The sequence below is a fragment of the Vulpes lagopus genome, chromosome 11 (assembly GCF_018345385.1).
Source record: "Vulpes lagopus strain Blue_001 chromosome 11, ASM1834538v1, whole genome shotgun sequence".
Lineage (NCBI taxonomy): Eukaryota > Metazoa > Chordata > Mammalia > Carnivora > Canidae > Vulpes > Vulpes lagopus.
Window position 1 is genome coordinate 31,273,461 of NC_054834.1, and position 24,788 is coordinate 31,298,248.

Below are 24,788 nucleotides of genomic sequence, written 5' to 3' on the forward strand. Positions count from 1 at the left end.
GTTCTGCAAACCAGCCTCATTCCAGGGCACAGCGGGATCTTTTCTAGCTGAGGCTGAGGCTCACTTGAAAATACAACACAGTTCAGAAGAAACCTTGGAAAGGGGTTATGCAAGGAATGGATGGACAGCTGCTGGCTAGTCCCAATGGAAGTTATGTTTGGAAGGCTCCAGATCTGATATTTAACAGTTCTGCTGCCAAATGTGCAGACAGGCTCCCAGAACAAGCCACCAATAGCAAACTGTGGGAGCTGGAGAGAGAGAAAAATGGATGCTTGTCCGCCTTTTTGTCATTCTTCCGGTGGGGGAAGAACAGCTAAGCTAGAGGAACAACGGAGACCAATGCAGATGAAATGGGACCGGAAATGATGGAGGCAGGATGGCTTTGTGGGCGTGGAGTCTGATAAACAGGAGTGTGATGAGTGTATGCTAGCAGCTCTCTCTCTCTCTCTCTCTCTCTCTCTCTCTCTCTCACACACACACACACACACACACACACACACACACACACACATACACATACATACTCAGGCAATCCCCAAATCCAAAAAACTTCCTTCAAAACCACGGAACATAGAAACAGCTGACCGTCAGAAGGCTGCCCAAAAGCTCAAGTATCTAGCAGGTGGGGACTTGTTTTCCAAGAGCTGGTTCAACAGGACAAACTGAGAATTGTGATCTCACTGGGGTGTGAACACCAGAATTCAAGCAGCAGATGGTGTGATTTAGAGGAAAGGCCATTGGACCAGGAGTCAGCGGCTGGGAACAGCATCCCAGCTTCCCTCTTTACCAACAGCGTGACCTTGGGCAAGTTCTTAACTTCTCTGAGCCTCAGTTTCCTAGCAATAAAATTCAGGGGGAAGAAAAAAAACTCTCCTTATCTGACTTTTAAAATTGTTGTGAGGTCCAATCAAGATAATACAGGCAAGGGGCTCTTTGAAAATGGAAAAGGATACGTTTTTGTCCACACATCCTTTTACGGCAATTCCTACAAGCCAAGCACGGACCTGCACGCTTTATAAATATTAACCCAAAATGACCCTATGAGGTTGGTACTATCATTATCCCCATTTTAGGGAGAGGAAACCAGCACTGAGAAAGTAAGACCCTTGCCCATGGAAAAGGCTGGTGAGCAACAGAGCAAGGACGTGATCCCAGACACCCTGCATTCACAATCTAGGCTCTTAACCACCTAACAGCACTCAGTTATCATGCACAGCTCCAGAGAATCCATATCCTCTTATTCCTATAAAAAAAAATCAACAATAATATCCAACCTTGTCTAGTTCTTTGTATTTTACCAAAAAGCATTTCATGTTCATTTTCTTATTTAATTCTCACAATAACGCTATGAGGTTGTTAGCACATTCCTTGGTACAGATGAAGACAGTGTGGCTTGGACATCTCTTGACAATAGTACATGTGTTTCCAGTTATTTTTCCAGTAATGGAGGGAGTTATGCAGTGCCCAAACCATGCTCGCCCACCTGTCCAACCCCTTCCATCTATGGATGTGGATTTTTTAAAAGGAAGACCCCAGCCAACAGCAGAGTGTAGAGAAAATAAAACCCAGAATAAAGGAGTGGGTGTGCAATCCCAACCAGCCTTACACAAAGACAGGAAGGCACCCTATGAAGCGTTACCTGCCTCCGGTCCAAGATCATCTCCTCTGCTGGTCCCACTCTAGGACCTCAAACTCTACTGTTGGGTCATCATTCCTTTTCAACTAAACACCCTTCGAGTTAAAAAGTATCTTGGAAAGAACACCACATTCTCATGTGCATCCCAATGTGAATTATTTCATAATAGCCTGCCTGGTTTGACAGATAGCTAAGACCAGGCACTAGCCTGTACACAAGATAATATGAAATTTCAAAGGTCACAAGATGGGTTTAGAGCACAAGATAAGCAAGAGGGCAAGTCTGAGCTGCGATCTTGAAACTGGACTTGCAGAAAGTAGTGCTCTGGTTGAATCTAGGGATGCCCGGTACATAAAGCCCCCAGGGGAAACAGAGGCATGGGGACCAGGCAAACACTCCTGCCAAAGAAATGCAAGGGAGGGTCTTCTGGAATGTTCTTCCTCTTTGGGTTTCCAAAGAATACCCCATGGCACTGCCAACTGGTTTTCGTCTCTGAGGAGCTCAGCCTCCATTCCTGTGAAGATGGCGGCCATCACTGTCCCCGGGGCACAAAGGAATCCCTGCTACAATGTGAGGAGGGGCAGGAGGAGAAGGGGTGAGGGGAGCCAGCAGCAGGGGAGGAAACTCTCTCGATGGTTATGTTAAAACGGATTTGTTCCACTGTCAAAACCAGAAAGCTCTCCCCAAGAGCCAGCTTTAGGGAAGGAAGCCTGAAATGACAAAGAGGGGGTGGGTGTATTAAGGAGGCTCCTTGGAAAAGAGGCATAACGAAGTAAAGAGGGAAGAGCATCGGGCAAAAGGCAGGTATGGCCATAAAAATCCACCTCTGAACTGTGACAGTCCACCAACGCCTAGGGGAAGAACAGAAACTGGGCTCCAGCATTTCTGCTGGGTCCCACAAAGAGGGCTCCCCAGACCAGCCTCATTCTCTAGGCCAAAGAGGGCCCTTGAAATTCAGGCCACTGGAGTGCTCATCCATCCTGGGCCTCCCTAGGGACCAGGAGAGGACCCAGTGGCCACCCAGCTCCTGAAAATTGTACAAGCCACGTCTTCTCCACTCAACTGCCCACTCCCCGTCTGGGGCCCCATCTTATCCTCCAAAGACATCGACCTCTTCTCCAGCATGGAGCTGGGGGCCCCCAGGCCAAGCCGACATTGGCTCCTCCTTAGTTAGGTTCAGGCTATTGAGGTACTCAAACAAAGACATATTTGGACCCTCCTGCAGAGAGAGAGAGGGGACCGTTTCTGGGCCCAGAGAGAGCTGCCCTTAATCTGCTGCACAGTGAATGACAACAATGTGAAGAATGAAAATATGGTTTGGGGGGATAGTCCCCAGGAGCCCAACATTTTGGTATTTAAAGGAACTTTAATGAGCTTAAGAGGCTAATCTGGAGTTCAGGAGGGGGTGTTTTGTTTTGTTTTGTTTTCAAAAATCCTTTTAAAGGTTCCTGAGGCTCGATGGGGAGGAGGCACCAGAACTGAGTCAAGGCGTGGCTGTGGTGTGGCCAAAGGGCCCCATGGAACTGGAGAGGAGGCTGCTGGAAAGATCCCTCCCCGCTGCAGCAGCAGAACCTGATGCTCCAGAGATAAAGGATGGTTCTTTCCAGGCTGAAGAGGGGCCATGTCCAGAGAAACAGCAAGAAGCTGGGATTGAATGGTGTGTTTACCTCCTAGCAGAATGCCAGCCGGGCTTCCCACCTAATAATTCCTTCTGATTTACTGGTGACAGCATCAGGCTCAGGTACTTCTCTGACCACCCTCCCTCCCAAAAAAACATCCATCTAGAGTGGCAGGACGTACAGCAGCATCTACGGAGGTACCAGGCACACTCAGAGGATGTTCGGGGTGCCTACATTGTCACCCAAAGAGCAATTGATGGTCATGGCATCATGCAAACCTGAGGGGTATGCCCCTTGCCAACTGCTAAGCTGAGCCCTGTTCTATAACTGGGTGGCCATGTGACAGGACTCTCTGACTTCTGCATCCACAGAAGACTAATTTGTTTCCTCCACGTGAGCAAATCAAAAGAGGACTAATGGTCCATAAGGATGGCCTGGGGAAAAAAATGAGGCAGTTGATGAGATGGTATTTAAGTAAGATCTGATGCTGGCAAGAGTCAAGTTACTAGAATTCCACAGGGCATAGGGGAGTGAGGGGGAGGCAGAATGGGATGGGGCCAGATGTGAACACCAGATAACGCATGGGGTCCATTCCCAGCCACGCTGGACGCTGAAGATATTTGTTATACGCACAGAGTTTAATTGGGCCTGTCAGCCAAGGTAGGCCCATCCATAGTGGCCAGACATCTATCAGGGCTTGTCCATTATAGGATAATAATGATAAAACACAAATCTAATAGGGCAGGGAGACACTGGAGTCAGTAAAGCCAGACATATTTACTGTTATCCAAAAATAGGATCCCCAAACTGGAATCTGGAAAGGCCGGCAGAGACCAAACTCTCCTGTGGAGCTTCAGCTAGAGGACTAAGGAAAAGCACAGTCCATTTTGTATTTTTAGTTGTTGTGACATTATGGTGCACTAATGGGGAATCTGGCAATGGTTTCCTGCAACTCTGGCTAATTCAAGCATGGCAGCCAGGTGACAAGCTCTCCAGATGACTCGGCTGCCTTGATGTGCCAGTGAGAAGAACGGCACAGAGATAGGTTTTAAAAATCTTTGTCTAACTACCCAGATGGGGTCATCTGTGATGGGAGCAAGCATACACACAAGGTGGGAAACTGATTGAGGGCCATGGTTGTATTCCTTCCATCATGTCTTGCTAATACTTCAGTGTTCCTGCTGCATTCCGATCGAATCTGCTGTGTAATGCCAAAAGAAACTTAATCCCTATCCTAAGTCTCATTTTATTTATTTTCAGTAGTGTGAAAACAAACATGTAGCAAGATTACAGTGTTTACACCTCCTTTTTAGCCCATACAGCTCTAATCCTCCCGCTAATTAATGCCAGGGCCATAGCAATTTTATTAATTTCGTCTTGGTTAAAAATATAGAGACAGATCATTGTGCTCGACTCAAATAACAATTTGACATTTGGAAGGTGTCCGCTTCATTTCAGCAAGGCGGTTGGCTGAGTTTCATTTAATATATGACAAAGAGACACAAAGCGGCAGCCGACGTCGGTCAGCGATAACATAACTAATTCTAATTGTGATGAATGGACTTAAACATCCCACATCATGCGAGTCAAAAAGACTGAGGAGACGATGTAAAATCCCAAGGCGCGGCCGGCCCATTTCCCCATAGGTCCCAGTTAAACAGGCACACGGAGGGAAGGGCCTCTTTTCTCCTGCCCTCAAATGTTACTTACTTCAGAACTTTTTCTACGTTTGGCTCCTAAAATCACCAACTCTCCCAAACCAAATCTGCAAAGGCTGCTGGCAACAACACTGGTCTACATGTCACTAAGAGACTTTCAGAAAAATACAGGGGTTCCTAGGGGGTGGCCTCAGGCCTGCTGAAAAGAGGACAGGGCCCTCCCAGGACAGGGACCCCTCTGCTCCGTATGGAGGGTGTGAGCGGCCCTCCACCTCCGCAGCCCCCAATCCTCCCATCTCAGCCCGCAAGTGGCTTACTAAGAACTCCCCTCTGAAGATGAGAAAGGACATTGAAAAATCCATGTTAGAAAGATATTAAAAAAATAATAATAATTCAGGTGGCTCAGTGGTTGAGCCTCTGCCCTCGGCTCAGGTCGTGATCCTGGAGTCCTGGGATCGAGTCCTGCATCGGGCTCTCCGCGGGCAGCCTGCTTCTCCCTCTGCCTGTGTCTCTGACCCTCTCTCGGTGTCTCTCATGAATAAATAAATAAAATCTTTTTTTAAATAAAATAATTAAAAATAAATTAAAAGTTTTTCGAAAGCACTCAAATAGGACTAAGAGTTCACAGTTGTGGCAGAAATTGTTTTTACATCTTCCTATGCGAGTGCATATTTCCTTCCATAGTTCACCCCCCCGCCACCGCCCCCCCCCTTCCCTCCCATTGTACTGAATAATCAAGTGGACGGGATTCAATATGGGTTATTTTGAACTTGACGTGATTCAACAATGACGTGTTGTATGGGCATTGGCTCTAAGGAGCTTTACCAAATTTCTGATAGTATAACGCGTATCTTAAATTCCCGTCTCTTTTCTCACTTCGAAACGCTGTGACCCCAATGATTTCTTTGACTGAAAAGAATAATTATCTGATAATTCAAGAAATGGAAATTGTTCTCACTAGAGAAACAGTACCTGCTCATGACCTCCAAAAAAATTTTCCAGAATGAAAAAGGAACAGTGACGAGGCCTCTCTAAAATCAGTAACAGCATTTCGGCGAATACAAAAAGCTATAAATTAGAAAAATGAAACTGAAAAGCAAGACAAACGATGAGCTTTCAGAAAAGCTCTGGTCACTGAAACCTGAAAGCAAAAGCAAGTCCTTAGTAGCTAGGTGGATGACAAAAGTTCCAGGACTCTACAGTATGCAACACTGGACTGGATAAATAACTTTTTATAATGTGCTCCATTTATGTAAGGATCAAAAGAATCCCACAACCCTGCTCTGAAAAGCATTGTTCATATGCAATTCCCAGAATACTATTAATATCTACTTGTGCTGTCTAATTTTATTTCAAAATTTTAAGTCTGAGATTCCAAGGAAGTCCTACCCAGGGACCAATACATATAAAAAGAGAAAACACCTCTGAGCAAGGACTGTTTCCAATCACCCACTAAATAAAAAAAGAGATTACTCGGCCTGCATCAACACACAGCCACAGCCCGTGGACAGCGCTTATCCCAAGCTAAACCCCCCTGCAATTTAATGCAGACATCAATTTATTACCTAGCTGTGTTTGATTTTTATATTCCTTACATTTTATTATGCCAGGAGCCGGGCCAGCAAAAGATAAAGTAAGTACAGCAAAAATCTAACAACTGCCTCTGTAATTTCATCTCTGGGCTCCTTTTATGAGTAGCTGCATGCCCCATTTTGATCTCCAAGTAATGTCACAGGAATATAAGACCAAACGAATTCTCCTCCCCGCACACACACACACACACTCACATCCTACGCTACACCTTGACAAAACGCAGCATTAGTTCATTACTGGTCCTAATAGAGATCATTACCTTGGCCATCATCTCCGAGGGGCTGCCAATCAGCAGGTCCAAGGCAAGATAGAGACGACTCTAAATGTGATATCCATTTTGCCCCCATTTTAGTCCCTTTCTTCAGAAAATTGGTCTGCTCCAAAAGAAAGGGGAGAAAACATGGACCGGCCCTCTGAGGAAAGGTCTCGCAAGGCCTGGGATTTGCTGACATGTGGGGAGTTGTGATGTTATGAGAACAGCCCTGATGACAGCAGAACTATCCCACTCTGCTCCTAGGATGTCCAGAACAATCTAGGGGATAATGATAAACTTCATATGTGAGGGGAGAGGGCCCCGGCTGACGCACCGAGCTGCCAGGCACATGAAAGAAACAATATAAACTTGATTTAAATGTGGGATCCCTTCCAGAAGGCTTAATTATCTATTGTATTACCACATTCCCGTTATTCAGCAGCCTCTTCTGTCTCCAGCCACAGTCCAACTACAGTATTTGTTTGGAACAAATTCAGGGAAATCTCCAAACTACCCAGATCACAGAGGACTCAGTTAAATAGGGAACAACAGTTATATAAATAGAAGTCCCCTAGGCTGGAAAATATTTTGGTTGTCTGCTAACTTTCAGGAATACTGAAAACCTTTGAATCCAGTTTTTAAACATCCATACCTAGAGGATCCTCCTGTTTTACATCACTTGGTACAGCTTCGGCAGTACCATAAGCATATCATCCCACCTAACGAGTTATTTTTCTCTGATGACTTGTCATGCACCAAAAAGACCACCTCCAGCTCTTAATTCCTATGGACATTCATAAATCAGTGTTCTGCGCTCCGCCTTAAATGCTTATTTGTTTTGGATGATCAGAAGATAAATTACTCCTGAGGGTGTCATAGTGTACGAGACAAATATTTAACAAAACATCCTGAAGTCTTAAACAAATGGCTGTGTCTCAGATGCCACTGTCAATTCCATTTTTTTTTAATTAGACAAATTTGGTGTTTGACACCAAGAAGGTAAAGCCACTAGCTGATGGAGTAGAATTTTCACCTTTTAGCTGGCCACCTGACACCAGGAATAGGCAGCTAATAATTCAAATGCAAAACTGCCCACAGCCTGAAAAAGCACATATAAATGGCTAAAGCAAATACAATAAACTCCCCTTGTTAATATTACGTTTTATGTGTATGACCGTCCCTGGAGACTGCACATTGGCTATACATTCTTTGATCTTAACATGAAGGAATAGCATTTACACTTGGCGAATTTGGAAAGCAGGGCACACCAGCCCCGAATCTTCATGATGTGCTTCTTCATTTACCCCCACGCTGTCCCACTGCCTCACCTCCACCTTTTTTCCCTCCTCCCTCTGTTTGCCTCGCCTGGGCCTCAGATTTTAAAAAGACCCACTCGAAAGGGCAAAATTATTCTTAAATGATCAATTCGTTAAAGAGGAAACGTGCTGTGCCTGTCTCACGGTGATTATCTGCAGCTGAATTGACCCTCTGGAGGATAAAGATCTGGTCATTCAGGATCGCTTCTGGGCAACACCTAGTCCTGCCCTTAGAGGAGGCTTCTAAGAAATGCTCGATAGTTGGGATAGTTGGGAGAATACAGAAAGGCAATAGGGCCGGGTTACAAGCCCCCTGAAGGCAGCTGGGACTCCGTCTCACAGCCTCTCATCCCACAGCCCAAAGCCTTGCCTCGAGAAGCTTGGTAACAGCTGGCTGATTAAAGGAATCTGTCTTGAGCCTAATTTTGAAACAAACCAACCCAGCAACCACCATGCATGCTAATGCCATTAAGACGATCAGATGTATTAAAACCCCATTTTGTTTTGAAGAAGGCTAGGATTGGGATGGGGAACGGAAGAGAAACTAGGAATAAAAGTCATCCTTTAAAAAAAGAGAGAGAGAGAGAGAGAGAGGCTGGGCACAGACCCATGGTGATAGTGTGCATTGAGCTAACGAGGGCAAACAACTCCATTTTTTGCACATGTGTTTCCGAAATAGACGTTAAAATTAAAACGAAAACCCCTCATTGTAACATCAACACCTCTCTGAACAATGCAGCTCATGCTCCTCTACAAAATCTTTTTGGTTCTGGCCAACAGCTGGCAAGTTGATCCCTGCAATTTTCCCTTTGCAGAAATAGCTGTGAGAGAGGAGAACTGACCCTAGTAGGCTAATAAGCCCAAACTGCGCCAAACCTGGGAGGCTGAAATGGAGGGGACATTGTTGTGTTAAGTACTTTACAACAACTGTTTCTTCCCCTCTTGACACAGCCTGACTTCCTTAAAGAAGATCTGACTGGCCAGACAGCTGTGTTGACCCTTAAGCCTTCTTTGATTCGCGATTTTTTTTTTTAACAAACAGAATAGAAATTCACAACCCAAATCCTTTCCTAAGCTCCAATACTTTTGAATTCGCTAGTGTTGTGCCTGAAGGATGTGGACATTTCAGTAATCTATAAGCAGAAAGATAAAGATTGGGTCTACACAATCCTAAAACCTTCAGATGAAAAGCAGGAGAGGGCGGGTGGGGGGAGGAGGGGGGAAGCGAGAGCAATCCACCAGAAGCTTTATCCAAAGGTGATACTTGAAGTTCTGTGGGCGAAATCTGCTTAATTCCCTAAAAATTGCACTTTTCACTCAGACACTGTGGCAACAAACAGACAACCAAGAACGGATACAGGCATGTCTTCTTTAAAAAATGTTAACCATAATTACCACTTTGTAAAGTGGTCATGTGTTTTCATTTCTTTATACGTTTCTGTATTGTCCAACTCATCCAAAACCGAACATGGATTCTTTTTTAGGGCTAAAGATGCAAAGTTATCTTTTCAAAACCAGCATCCAGGCCCAGGACCCCTTCCACAGGAGGGCAAAGCTCAAGTATATGGTGGGCAAAAGAGCCCTGTGTGGCCAAAAAAAAGATTGTGTGCGTGTGTGTGGTCACTGGGTATGAGCTTCGCCAGCTTTCAGTAACCCTCATAGCCCAGGCAACACAGAAAGGAAGACACTTCTGGTTTTTCTCAGCGTTTTTTGTTGTTGTTCTTGCTACAAGGAGACTTCCACACACACACAACCCTTGGCTGTGTTTTTAATACCGTGATAGGAGCTGCTTTTCGTGCACACTGCCCCTCCTTCAATTATCCTCACCTACTGCTGTCTTATTCACCAGTAACACATGCGGAATTCTGCGCGCGCACGCGCGGCCCCTTGGCCATACACACCAGTCCTCGTGTGCAAAACAAAACAAACCAAAACAAAACAACAACAAAAAAAAAACCACAGGCCTGCGTTCCTCCGCTTTTTCCTCCAAACCGTGCGTGATCAGCTTTGCGAAGCCAGTGTCCCCGTGAACTAGCCGCTCTTGCAAGGAAAAGCAGTTCCCCTTCTCCATGGACCCACTAAGCAACTCCGGGCCTGCCTGGCGAGAACCAGGAAATCCTTCTAACTCCCACTCCCGGCCGCATCCAGGCTTTAAGGCATTACAGAAATCGAGATTCCAAATAATCTACTTGCTTAAATACCTGCCAACTAATTCTCAGAACACCCCAGAACGTTCACGACGGCTGGAGAGAAGTGAATCCGGTGTGGGGCTGCGGTGCACACCCCCATGGGGGATTCGGGGGAGGGGAGGCGAGCAAGGGAGGAGGGGGCCTCAGACCAGGCCGCGCTTCTGGCCTAAAGGCCCCTGCGCCCCCAGGGTTTTGGAGACTCTGGGCGGAGGAGGAGGGGTCCGGGGCATCATGGAGAGCAAAGGCAAACGGGGTGTGCGCAGAGCGCAGAGGAAGCAGCATTGCTGAGCACCGGCTGTCGGGACGCCCGTGGACAGATGCGCACACAGGGGACGGGCCGCGCCGGAGGCCGCGGGAGCTGAAGCCGCAGGGCTTGCTCCCATCCCAGCGCGCTGGGGGCGCAGACACGTGGGTGCGACGGCGTGGACGCCCCCCAGGAGACCTGGCCGCCGGCGGCCCACGGGGCACCCCAGAGAAGGGGAGCGGCGGGAACGAGCCGGATGGGTCGGAGCGCGCACAGAGGTGTGTCCACGGGATCAGCCGAGTTGGTGAGGGCGCCCTGCCTGGGAGGCCCGCACGCCAGCGGGGCAGCCCGGGGAGGGCGCAGCGCGCGCGTCTCTGCAGCCCGGGGGAGCGCACCGCCTGCAGGTGAACGCGCCTCCGGCGCCTCTGGGTGCGCGGGTGCGGGGGGCGCGCTCCGGCGGCGCGATCACTTACTTCTCGTAGTCGTACTTGCAGTAGAGCTTCTTGTCCCGGTAGAAGCAGGTGGTCTCCAGGGGCTCTTTGCAGGAGGCGCACTGCACGCACTGCTCGTGCCAGAAGCTGTCGTTGAGCCGCAGCAGAAACCTGTCCGAGATGACCCGTTGACAGCCCTCGCAGACAGACTTGGGGCTCACCGCTCTGCCTGCAGCAGCAACAGACGTTCGCGGGTCAACCGCGCCGGCTCAGCATCCCGGCCACACTCCGATCAATCCTACACCCGCCGATTCCCACCCCCCGCCCCGCAGCCCGCGCTTCCCATCCTGGGAAACCCCCCATCCCTGCTAATCAACCAAACCGAGTTTTGGAAAACAGAGAAAAATCAAACCAGGTGTTGTTTCTAATAAAACAGCGACTCTATGGGAAAGTTCAAATTCTCCTATATGGGAAGGGGCGGAAATCAATAAGCCGCCTTAATGATCCAATCTACCCAGGTATTCGCGCAAAGGAGCGCACATCCCGTACAATTAGACTACAAATAAATTTGCGCTCCCACCTTTATCACCTAAGCATTAAGTCACTCACCCTGCTTGTCTCTTTTAATATTAAATTTGTGAGTCTATAAAAAGAATTTTGGAGGATTGGTCTTGTCTTTTTGCTAAAATGCAATTTCTGTTGTATTTTCTGAGGGAAAGGTTTAAAATTTTTATTTTTTTCCTAAAAAGTCTCAGGCATACAAAAAAATACCGTCTGGCTCCAGGCAAACTCAGTACTGTGGGAAAAAAAGCAATGAACCCCCAAAGTGCTGTTCCTTGGCCGGAGTACAAATTGCAGGTGGGTTTAAACGTAGGATTTTATGTGTATTTTTGTACATACACATATAAATAATTAAGACGCATCAAAATAGAAGAGGAAAAAAAAAGAGGAAAGAAGCAGGGCGCGGAGATGCTGCGGGAATTCCGGGAATCCGGCCGGCTCAGCTGCAGCGCGTGCGATTTTGCACCCACCCCAAACCCACTCCGCGGAAAGAGGGAATCCTCTCTAGCCTACCCTTTGGACTTTTGTCTGTTTTGTTCCTCTATTTTGTGTGGGGGGGTAATGCCCTATTTTTAGGATGGGGGAACACTTGGCCGCTTTTGTCGGCACATTTCACAGCTATTTAAAGAAGGCCTTGTCCCCTGATAACAATACTCTTGCGCGTGGTGTCCCAAAGGGCCTGACCCTTCCCCATTTCCTCGCGACACTCTTGTGGTTTTTTTTTCCCCCCTGGGGGATCCTGCCACCAGCTCTTGAGTGGAGCCTGTCGCCTTGGGGCGCGCAGGGGAGGGCTCAGAAAAGTAGAAAAGATAGTTCTCAGTTGTAAAATTGTCCTGTCTCGGCGTTCAGGGCCGGGACCCGGGCGGTGGGAGCCGCGGAGCGCACACTGGGAGCCGCGACGCGCGCTGTGGGCACAAGGTCGCGCGCGCTCCGCGCCAGGGCAATGCCAGCTGGGGAGGGCCCCCCCCCCCCCCCGCTCTTCCGACGCTGGACGGAGTCGAGAAGTTTCCGCAAACCCGGTTGAAAGGAGGGAACGCAGTGCGCCCGGGATTTCGTTTCAGCTGGGGATGGTGGAGGGTCCTCCCTGGATGTGGTTTCTCCAGCCGAACCGTCTCCAGTCTCATCACCATCACCTCCCGGCTCTAGCGGTTCCGAATGCCGGGAGGAGGCAAGAGGTTTAAATGACAAAACGAAAACCCCTCCCGCTAAAATAGTAAAACACCCGAGAAGCACCCAGGTCGGGGTGGGAGGTGGGGTTGCGAATCCCTGGCCTCAAGGTCAGCAGGACCCGCGCGCGTGGACGCGCTTTCGAGGCCCTTGGCTCGCGGCTCCTCCGCCGTCGCTGCAGAAGGATCGGGGAGGCAGGGGGGACCCGCCGGCCTCGAGGTCCGGCTCCAGTTAATTAAAACCGAGGCGAGGGCCCTGCCGCGCGGGCTAATCCCCGCGCTGCGCTGCCCACCGGCCCGGAAAAGCCCTTCGGCCGTGCCCGAGGCTGAGACCCGGGCTGGAGCTGGTGGGGGCGGGGGGGGGGCGAGAAGCCGCCTCGAACTTGGGCGCCTGCGAGCCTCGACTGCCCTGCGCTCGCCCCTAGGCCGCGGAGAAGCGGGCGGCATTTGCGACGCGTCCATCAGCTCCGTGATTAAAAATCCAGCCCTGGGTATTTTTAATCACTTGCCACTCAGACGCCCGCGAGCCATCTCGCCCGCCCCTCGCCGCTTTGGGGAATTCGGTGCCCGGCGCGGGAGGCCTTGGGGCGGCTTGGGGTAGGAAGGACACACGGGGACTGATGGACAGACGGCGCGTGGGCTCCACTGGGCGCCAGACGCGGGGCGCGCGGGGCGCGCGGGGCGCGCGGGGTCCCTTTCCTGCCGACCGGGTCCCGGCGAGCCGGGCTGCAGGGCTGGGGTCCGGTGCAAAGAGGGTGCGCCCCGGGGCGCGCGGCCTGAACACTCACCCAGCAGCGACGAGAAGGACGCCGAAGTCTCGATGGCGCTTTGAAAGTTCTCCTCCATCTTCAGGCCGTCCAGCATGTTCGGGCCGGGCCGGGAGGACCTGCGGAGGAGAGGAAACGCTGCTTCTGGGGTCCGTGCGCTCCGGGACCGGGAGCCCGGGGCCGCCGCACTCCTGGGAAAGCACGGAGGGAGTGTCCGGGGTCACCAGGATGAGAGTCCAGCCCAGAGCAACGTGGGGTGGGAGCAGAGAGGCGAGTCACCGCGAACTGCTGAGTGATCTGATTTCGCTTGAAGTCAACGCGTTTTGTACTGAGACCTCCGCCCCCCAACTGCGCTTCCCCTTCCCTGCCCCCCCCGCCCCCGCGCACACCCTCGCCCGGTCCCCAGCCCCGGTTCCCCATCCCGAGTCCGACTCCGCCCCGACCTGCACCCCTGCGGGCCCTAGGGACGGCTCCGCGGGGACCCAGCGCCGCGGGGAGGCCGGGACCGAGGGGCGGGTGTTCCCCCCTCGCGCCCCTCACCTGCCGGGGCCCGGGCGGGGCCGGGAGAGCGAGCCGGAGCGCGCCCGCCTGCTCGCGGACCCCGGGCGCCGAGAGCCGCTGGGGGCGCGCGGGGCGGTCCTCCCGCCGGCCGGCCGGTGCCGGGAACGTCTGCGGGAGCGGGGAAGTCGCCTCGGGGAGGAGCCGCGGCTGGCCCTGCTCACTCTTGGACGCATTTCAAATCAACTTTCCGAAACACGCCCGCCCGAGCCGGAGCCCCGCGGCGCGCAGCCGTCCTTACCTGGTGGGCGAGCTCGCTCCCCGCGGCCGGGGCGGGAGGCGGCGGCCGGGCGCCGCGGGGAGCTGCGGCCGGGGCCGGCGGAGGCCCTCGGGGCTGCAGGCGGCGCGGCCGGGAGGGAGCCCGAGCGAGCGCCGGCCCCTGGCTCCGCTCCTCGGCGCGCCCGGGCCGGGCCGGGACGTGGCCGCGGGCGGCCGGCCTTCTCGGGGCGTCCTGGCCGCCCGCGTCGCTGCTGGGGGGCGGCGGGGAGGCCCGGGGCTTCTCCGGGGCCGGGAGCGAGGGCGGAGGCCCGGGGTCGTGGGTGCGAGTCGGGCCCTGCTGCGCCGGGGCGGATCCGGCCGCAGCTCACAGGGGCCGCGGCGCTGCGCGCGGCGGAGGGAAGGGGTGGGGTGCGCGGGGAGGCGGGCTGGGAGCGCGCCCCTGGAGCGGCCGCCGGGCTCCCTTCCCCGGCCCGGCTCGCCGCGGCCGCCTCGCAGCCGCGCAAAGTTTCCTCCCCTCCACGTGCGGGGGCTCCCTCGGGGCTCCCTCGGGGCTCCCTCGAGGCGCCCCCGGCTCCCCGGCAGCTCTCCACCGCCGCGGGCGCTCGGGCACCGCGGCCCTCCCCGCGCGCCCTCGGAAGCCTGGGGGAGCTGCCGGAGGTGTGTGATGGCCTGCGGGGGGCGGTGGGGGGGGCGCCCACACCCCGGAGCCCCCCAGGCCCCCTGCTCCTGCAGCCGGGCTCCTGCAAAGTTCCCAACTTCCCCTGAGCTCCAAACGCGCCGGCCGGCTCAGATGGAACCCCGTCCGCGGATGGGGTGTGCGGCTGCCTTAGGAGCCGCGGCCCCAAGCTCCAATGGGGGCTCTCGGGGGCAGAGACGAGGTGGGATGGGACCCCCCCAGATGCGAGCCCGCAGTGCCACTGAGCAGGAAGTCAGCTAAGGGGGCGCACTTAGGGGAGCAGAGTACTGGGGCGGGGGGAGAAGGGAGATCTCAACTCCCTACACCTCCTAACCTCAGCTTACAGCGGTCCGACCTCGAGCCCCTCCAGGAGCGCGACTCGGGTCTTAATCATCTGTGTAGTCCAGGAGGTGAGCACGGTGCCCGGCCCCAAGGGGATGCTCAATAAATAGATCCTAACATTTATCGAACATTTTATTACCTGCCAGGCTTGGTTACACAGTTAACTCGTTTAATCTTTACAGCAACCCTATGAGGTGGAGACAATGATTATCCTGATATTACAGGTGAGGAAAACGGAGCCGCCGTGTGAGCACCACGGGACGGGTCAGTTGGGCCGGCTTCTCTGGGGGCCCCTCAACTCCTGAGCTGCAGGGAACTGACTTGGAATGGCCAGGAACTTTGGCACAGTGATCCTGAGCAGGCGGGCGAGATGCCACATAGCGAGCACTTTCTATTCCCTTCTCCAAGGACAGGACCACTTCCTTATTTAAAAAAAAAAAAAAAAAAGTGTTGGCAGCTGTGGCTCAAGAGTGCTCCGGGGGGCCTTGACCCCACTCGCCATTAGAAGCGCTTTCTGCCAGCAGGCACAAGCCAAACACAGAATATGACTTCAGGGAAACGAGAGAAAAGGGCAAAGAGTTTAATACTTTACATTTGAGTGCCGCTTTATACTTTCTGGGATACTTTCACATACATGATTTCACTTGATCTTTAGGACAAACCTGTGAGGTAGACAGAACAAATAGTTTTATCCATTGTTTCAGATGAATCTTTGGGGCTTAAGCAGGGCTGGGAGGTTTCTCTGTGTGGCCCAGACGGCTAGTGGCATGTCCCCTGACACCTGTCCTTTGTCCTTTCTGCCACCCTAGGTAGAGTGTGGTGGGAAAATATGAATTACAAAAGTATTCTTAGGATAATATATAAAATAGAAGTCAGGCAAGAAAAAAAAAAAGTAGAGCAAATGCCATCATAAGGAATATTTTTAAATGCCCAACAGAGTTTTGGTTTCACTAGAGGTCTTGAATGTATGAAATATGGTTATGAATACTCTAGTGATCAGAGTATTCCCTGTAGAGAATACCCTGGAAGTGGATGGGTTCTCATCTGATCTGGGACCCAGGCCCCTCGAAATGGTCTTTGCATCTGGAAGGCAGGCTGATTAGCAGAGATCACTCACAAGTGTTTGCTAGGAATGTCTTTCCCCCAGCTGGCTCTTGGGCACCTTCACGATGGAGACAGTCTCATAATCATATTCTAAGCCGTGGGGTCCTTAGGGCAGAGCCAGGCTCATATATGTGATTAACAAATGCCACTTACTTAACTGATGGTTGAGCACTGTGTTCACAGTAGGGATGGGGGGAGCACTCTAGTACAGGTGAAAGCACATGGCGGGGTCAGGAATCCAGGGACCTCACTTCCCCGGACAGCTCTGCCACTGAGTCAGGTAGGCCAGGTTCACCTTTCTGGGCAACTGTACTTCTCTGCAATGAAGGGTTATACTCACCCAATGGTCCCACAGGCCTTCCCGGCCTGCAGGCTGTGAAACAATGGGGTGAGCATTAGAACCCACAGCACATCACCCACTTTGCAGAACTGGTCCAGGTGCAGATGCCGATGGGGCTAAGTGACGTGTCCAAACTATTAAAGAGACACTTTGTTCCTTCGGGGCTTTTTCTTTTATGCTTTATGTTCTCTCTCTCAATGGACTGGGGATCGTGAATCCCACTCCTCCCCCAGTGTCATTTCACTTTGACCTGAGCCAGCTCCGTGACATCGTGGGCAGGTAGACAGACATCTTTCCATCTGTGGAAGAGTCTCCTGATCATGTCACGTGGTCGTTTGTTTTAGACTCAACGCTATCGTTTCACCTTTTTAAAGACAGAAGATGCCACAAAGCCACTGTCCAGAAGCTCTTCATGACGATGCAGCCATATTCTCCCTTTTATCAGAAACACTGTTTTCTGAGAGTTTGTGGAAGTGAGGTAGACAGGCTTTAGGAGAGACACCCCAAATTATTGACTTTTAGAGGTGGGAGCAAACATACAGCTCCTCTGGCCCAACTGTTAGGTTTATATTGGGTCAAAATTCATTTCCCTGGCACTGCCACATCTGGTCCATTGATTGCTCAGGGCTGGCCATTCGAAATGTCAAATCCTACTTCCAAGATCTGTCAGATGTGGGCAGAGCTGCCCTCTCTGTTCTGTTCCCTTTGTTTCTGAACCTGCTCCAGTTTTTCCCTCTCCCCCCTAAATTATGGCACCCAGACCTGTTGCAGCTTCCCAATGACCATGTGTTCAGGACCTCATCTCCTCTTTCTGGCCAGAGAACACCCATTAACATGGCCCGATTTGGGGTTAGCATTTTCGGTGGCTGCCGCTGACTCATCCCGTGTATGTTATTAACCAACCCTCCTCTGTCCTTTTCCACATGGGCTGCTGGTAGGCCACATCTCCCCCGAAACTGCAATCGTACAATTGGTGTTTGGCCCCTGGTGTGGAAACTCAACATTTATCCCTGCTAAGAGATAGGCAGCTGTTCCAAACATCAGGAATCTTGCAACTTCAAGCAGATTCCAAGAGATCCAGGGACTACATCTTAAGCCTAGTACTTTGCTTTGAGGAGGAAACAGAGGGCCCTTGCCAGGCTGGTCTGGAAGCTGCCATCGTTGGAGGAGGACAGGCCAGGGTAGTGAATGGGGGGGCCTCAAGAGGGTGCACAGGGTCCCTGTAACCTGCCCATACCTCTTCACCTGGGAGCTGCCTCTGGTCCTCTTCCTGCCACCTGTCCTCTGTCAAGTAGCAATCTGTGGAACCAGCCAGAGAGCTACCCCTTCTATGGCAGAGAACACAGAAGCTCCACCACCAGACTCATGAACGCTTGTGGCTGAGATCTGGGGAGAGAGTGAGGACGGGGTAAGCAGAGGCCCTCGCGCGGTGGGAGGGAGACAGCAAGGGAGGGAGGACATCCTGTTACAGAGTGGAGATGACAGGAACATGTTTTTTTACTTTCCTTTTCTTGCTCTCATTTCTGTGTTTTATTAAGGGAAACACAAAGGGAAAATTGTGTTATTTGTTAAAAAAATGTCAAAGTGCGTTTCCAGCAAGAGGAAAAAAAGCAGACACGTTACTGCCTAGACAGAGAAGGCCGTACTCTGGTGGGGCGGCCAGAGACCAGTGTGGTGGGGGGCACTGGAGCTGCAAATTCTCCTGACCTCTGAAATCTCTCCCCAGGAGTGGGCCTGCACTCACGTGCAGATCTCTCAAAGGAGCTGGAGCACCGGGTGCTTCGGGACTTTCTGGGGGTGAAAGGGGGCCATCACAAACCAGCTGCTGGAATGGGGCGGGGTGGGGGGTGGGGGGTGGGGAGGCGGTCAGCTAACAAAGGCACCATTTACGGCATCGCATTCTTTGGATCTTGTCTAGAATCATCTGCATGGCCCACTCCATCTCCCCGTTGGATCGTGTGCTCCTTCAGAGGAGCCATGTCACACTCATCTGCGTTTCTCCTGCACCCAGCACAGTGCTCTCCCTAACCAGAGCCCCGGCGAGTATTTGTTACCTAGACAGAGAGTGCCCTTCAGCGTCAGCCTGTTTCATGGCATAACTGGGTGTCCTAGAAACAGCATGCCTGGCTTTGGAACCATGGAGGCCTGAGTTCAAATCCCAGCTGGGACATGTATCAACTGTTCAAACTTCAATCAGTCAACTCCTCCATGTTCCAGCATCCTTCTCTGTATAAGGAAAAGAATAAAATACTCCTCAAGAGTTCAGAGAAGAGATGGACGTGAAACATCTCATAAGCTGTCTGGTTCATTTATTTTTTTTTTTAAATTTTTATTTATTTATGATAGTCACAGAGAGAGAGAGAGAGGCAGAGACATAGGCAGAGGGAGAAGCAGGCTCCATGCACCGGGAGCCCGATGTGGGATTCGATCCCGGGTCTCCAGGATCGCGCCCTGGGCCAAAGGCAGGCGCTAAACCGCTGCGCCACCCAGGCTTCCCGTGTCTGGTTCATTTAACATTCAAATATCCTTTATTTTTTTTTATTGGAGTTCAATTTGCCAACATATAGCATATCAAACAGTGCTCATCCCGTCAAGTGCCCCCCTCAGTGCCCGTCACCTTTATGTCCTCATGTAGCCTCCTGGGGAACAAGCAGACATAACTTCTGAAGGAAAAATCACCTGGGCTTTGCCATGTTCTCATGAGCAAACAGGAGCCACACCATCATTCAGACAGAGTCCATGTGTTTAGCCATAGCACCTGTCTTGCCCCACCTTCCATAGCTGAGGTGCCTCTGTGCCCCAGAGAGGCTGCGCCCTCTGACTGGGAGGGTGGCATAGTAGGGCAGTGAGAGGATGGGGCCTGGGGTCACACAGACCTGGGACTGATCATCGACTCTACCCGTAGGACTGTCTTGGGCAAGTTCCTTAATCCCTCCAAGCCTCAGTTTTCCCTTTTATTAAATCGAGGGAATAATTGGGGGTGAATTTGTGTGCGTTCCGTGAAATAATACAAAATACCTAGCACGGAAATAGGCACGTTAGTAAGAGTTGAGTGAATTTTACCTGCTGTCACCATTGTCATCATCATTATCATCATCATGAGACAGTAAGTACCTCTAGGACCATTTTACTTATACGTGTGGCCCTAGTACCTAGCATCTGAGTACAGATGTCCTGAGAACGCACCATAAATTAAACAGACTCCGTTTTTGGCGTCAAGTGAGGTTCGGGTGGAATCTGCTCTTGATGCCACCCCACCCCCAACCTGAGCAGGGATTTCTTTTGGAAAAATCCCACATGCTCCATAACAGGTCCCCAGATTGCAGGCTTCCTGCACAAGCTTCTCTCACTTGTGGGCTCTCACAAGCCCCATCTTTGACATCTACATGTGATACTTCACACTAAATATCAAGAACCTGGAAATGATGAGAAGGGGGGAGGCACACAAGCAGTGAGCTCCCCAGGCACCAAAACAGAGAGAGATCTGTGAAGACATGAGGTCTGTTAAAATCCTGGGCCTGGTTCCCCGATTCACGTGCCCAGCATACCTCAGTTGCTATGAAGTGAATGTGTAGGTGGATTAGGCAAACGTCCCTGAACACCACGCCTGGTGGAACAGTTGGAGGCCTGATTAAAGCCTTCTGCAGCACTGGGGTCTCCAGGGCTGGGGTACAGCCTCTCCGAATGTGGCCCACGGGCAGGCACCGCCCAGCGCAGAGGCAGCTCTGTGCTGAGCAGGTGCAGAGACCACCTCCACCAACCCAGTAGCAAGACCCTAGCCACGTACAGGTATCTTCAGGAAGGAGGGGTCCCCACCTGCATCTCCACCCTGCAAGTACATTAAACTCGAGTGGCCGCTGAGAGAACACTGAGGGGACCCCTAACCCCTGCATCTCCCCACTCTCACTTTTTCCGATGGATAAGCCATGTTTATCCAAATGCTAACTGATTTACATCCCACACCCTGCCGAGTTTCTAAAAAGGATTTGAGGTGACATACAAATATTATCAATACTGTAATCGAGGGGATCTCTGGGTGACTCAGTGGTTGAGCACCTGCCTTCAGCCCAGGGCCTGATCCTGGAGACCCGGGATCAAGTCCCACGTTGGGCTCCCTGCAGGGAGCCTGCTTCTCCCTCTGCCTGTGTCCCTGCCTTTCTCTCTCTCTCTCTCTCATGAATAAATAAATTTTTTTAAAAACACTGTAATCGATTTTTTTAAATCAAAATTATATACGGGCCACAGAAAAGCAAATCTTCCCCCAAAATAATAACTTGGGGCTAATATTTTTATTGTGACAGAATGTTACATGTCACTCTGAGTTTACAAGGTGGAACAGAGAAAAATAAGGCCTTACAAGATTGCGACGATCACATGAAACTTTGTATCAGTTATATTTATATGTCTACCTGGCTTTAGGAGAGACCCCATGATAAAGGAATAAAAAATATATAATTCATGGCAATAGTGATCAAATCGGGGACCTTATTAGCAGTGTTGGGATATTTTTACTTTTATATATGGACTGTACTTCTGAAAATCACTTTATAACATGAAACTAAAGGTCTATTCGAGCGCTGAATGTTGGATGCAAGTGATGAATCACTCAGTTCTACTCCCGAAACTAATATTAAGCTATATGTTAACTACCTAGAATGTAAATTAAAACTTGAAACAAAAAAGCTCCTAAAGATAGATGCAACAAACTACAAGATCAGGAATAGAGAAAACAGAAATGAAGATATGCTAACTATGTAACAATTAACAGTTGGCTCTTTGGGGCAGAAATCATGCGTATGTCTTGCACATCATAGTTTGATCTAACAAAGCTCTGAGTCCACACTTGGCATCTGTTATGTGTGGATGTTTGAACACACTAAAGAATACTGTGTTTGAGGGTCAAATTTGCCTTTGAGCTTCCTTTTAGCAAGGGCAAAAAGAGATACAGCTACTCCACAGATATTTTGGCACTAGTGTTGGAGATGCAATTGTGGATTTGGGTAAGGAAGGAAAGAAAGAAAGAAAGAAAGAAAGAAAGAAAGAAAGAAAGAAAGAAAGAAAGAAAGAAAGAAAGAAAGAAAGAAAGAAAAGAAAGAAAGAAAGAAAGAAAGAAAGAAAGAAGAAAGAAAGAAAGAAAGAAAGAAAGAAAGAAAGAAAGAAAGAAAGAAAAGCTTAATCCCCGGAGCTCTAGATCCCCGTGCCCGAGTGCATGTACCCGGTGAGCCTTTGCATCCCAATCCACAGCACAGTGTCCTGCACAAAATGAGTCTACACCGCGTGGATACATTAATGAGATCAGTTTTTTTCTTTTTTTTAAAAAAGATGCTTTGATGCGTCTAAACTATAATCATTCCCGCCTTTCTTATCCCATACATAATTCATCTGGACCTTGGAGAACGGAGAAAAAAACTTGTGAGGAGGTTTCTGAAAGCGAAGGCATTCCAGGAAGATTGCAGGGCTTGAGTGAAAGCACAAAAGGCAGAAAGCCAAGGTGAGCTAGAGGATCTCTGTGAACACAGGGAAGTGGGCCAGCCTAGGAGGCTTGAATACTGGACCTCAGAGTTTATCACTCTGCAGACAACAGATAGCCTTTGAGCGCTTTGGACCAGAGGAGTAAAATAATCAGGAATACGGCTGAAGATGACAGCATCTGGTAGCAGTGTGGCTGATAACTCAAAAGAAGAAAAGGGGGACTAGAACAGATAAACTTTATTACTCTAGTATAAGTAAGAAATCCGGGGCCCGGGCCAGGGCAAGGACTGCAGAAATGAAATCAAGAGGGATGGATGAGAAAGTTCAGAAATCAAGTCAACAAAGCTCAGAGTCTGTTCAGCTGTGAGGGGAGAACAGAAGGAGAAAAAGGAATCAAAGGAGCGTTGGGGGAATGGTGGCACAGGGGCAGGAATGGGAAATGCAGGAGGCAGAGCAGAAGGACGGGGTGCAATAAGTTTGGTGACTTTTCAAAATGTTTTCACATCCATTATCTCATTGATTTCATATGCAAGTAGAGAGAGATCCACCCTGAACATCAGCCTGAAAAAAACTCTGCCCCTGTCTGGAGCTGCCAAGTGTCCATGACTAAACCTTTGCCCTCAGGTCCTTCCAGCGACAGCAGGGCACCCACCTGAGGGGTCTTGCCCATTCCGGGCATCACAGAGTCCTCGCTAGGCCTAAACCCTCCTGTCCTGGGTCTGCGCCAGCAGCAGCTAAAAGCCAGGTAGTGAAACACTCCAGCCTGCCATGCTTGCCAGGAACATGGATGGGTGTGCCCCAGAGTTCAGCCAGAGTCTCCCAGAACATCTGGGCAGGGTGGGGAGGGAGGAGCTCATCCATCAGTTTCTTCAGCGACTCATCTTTCTTCCCACTGGGTAGCGGGCTTTGGCTGGGCCACTGACTCAGTCCCAGGCCCAGGCGGTGACTTCTCCCCAGCCTGCTGCCTCTTCTCCCCTGAGCAACAGGCCCGAGGACTGCTCACCGCCCCGAGGTGGGGCCCGGGTGCGAGGCCTCCCCCTGCACCTGGCTGAGCCTCAGCAGTCGGCCCAGCAATTTCGCAAAGAGAACAAACACTGCTCTCCTTGCGAAATGTCAGCCCTGCAAGGGACCCCCGGGCTTGGCTAGTCCAGCCCCCCACTTCACAGATTGGGGGCCTCCTGTCTGTCTGCCCAGTGCCCTCACTGCTCTGAGTCCTCTGAGGGACACCCCAACCCCCTCCCAGCCCCAGAAAAGCACAAATTTCTCACACACTGTCCCCAACCGATTTTGCAGGCCTCATCACCTCCCCTTCCAACCCCTGCTCCCCTTCTCTTCTCTGCCCTCCATGGACTCAACATCGGACACCACCCCCGACCCCTCTAGCACCCCAAACAGCCCTGCAGACATCGCCCGGACTCTTGCGGGCACAGCCCTGGGCTCAGGTGCAGGCTGCATCCTCAGACAGGAGTCCCCTTCCCCTCCTCCTCTGCACCCGTTGAACACCTACCTCTTCTGCTCCTAGACAGGTAATTAGCACTTCCTCTGGGTCCCTTCACGGGCTGTTTAGCATTTATCACATGATATTACCAGTTTTTCTTTAGACGCCTGACTCCTTCACTGGCAACACACGCATCTGTGTCTTAGGGAGCCTTGTGTCCTCGCAACCTGGCAGAGTCAGGTCCTGCTGACAGGTGAGGAGGGAAGAAGGGAAAAGGCAGGTGCAGAGAGGGCTCACAACCAGGGCCCGGAAGCAGATGCAGCGAAGCGTCTCCCCCACATCCACCAGGTATTCAGTTCTTGCTAGCTATCCTTCCAGAACTTCTCTGCACACCTGAAAGAAAACACAAACACCCACTCCCCGCTTTGCGACCCAAAAGGTAAGGCCGCGCTAAGCTTTTTTCCACAAAAGCCCTTTCAGATCCTTCAGGGTGCCTCATATTTATCCTGTCTCCACTGGAATATCCAAATTGAATATCCATGAAATGAAACCATACGTTGGATAGAAGTTGTAGCACAGTGCAGCTTGCTTTTGAAAAAGATTGGGATTTGGGGAAACCACGTAAAAATCACATTGTCACTAAACCTGTCATATATTTTCAGTGCATTGAGGGGGTATGTTGTTTAAAGATATCTGGAGACATTCTTCCCTTCAATGATGAATGGTCTCTATGCAACTCTTCATGCTACGTATTAGGTTCAGATGGAGACCTCCATTCGTCAGAACTCAGCACCAGGTATTTAAATGAGATCAAGACTCTGTCTTGTTAGAAAAAAAGGTGGAATTGAGAGTCAGAGTTTCTTCCCTGGAAGCCCCCTCAAACCTGTAAAACAGGGAACAGAAAGCTCAGGCTGGTGCCACGGCCCATGCGATCCCAGGAGCTGGGTCCTGTGGGTACACGGCTAACTTTCCGGGAATTTTAAGGTAGTGCAGGAGCCACTTCAAGGATTTTAGCTGACACTGAGTGGTACCACCTAAGGACCTGAAAGGCTGAAGACTGTAAATCAAGGATTCGTCAACTCTAGCCTTGGGCCCAATCCAACCCACTGCCTGTTTTTGTCAGGCTTGCAAGCTAAGAATGATTTTTTTTTAACATTTTAAAACAATTTCATAAAATCAAAAGGAGAGTAATATTTATGGCAGGTG

At 50.9% G+C, this 24,788-nt stretch overlaps 1 protein-coding gene across 1 annotated transcript in view; it reads right to left on the reverse strand.

The window, feature by feature from the left end:
* Positions 1-13,773, reverse strand: part of LMX1A (LIM homeobox transcription factor 1 alpha) — a 151,606-nt gene extending 137,833 nt beyond the window's left edge. The window contains exons 1-2 of the mRNA XM_041722513.1: positions 13,455-13,773; positions 10,982-11,168 (exon numbers count right to left, since the gene is read on the reverse strand). Coding sequence (XP_041578447.1) covers positions 10,982-11,168; positions 13,455-13,530 — 263 coding nt within the window. The 5' untranslated portion in view covers positions 13,531-13,773. The remainder of the gene's footprint in view (positions 1-10,981; positions 11,169-13,454) is intronic.
* Between the last annotated feature and the right edge of the window lie 11,015 nt (positions 13,774-24,788).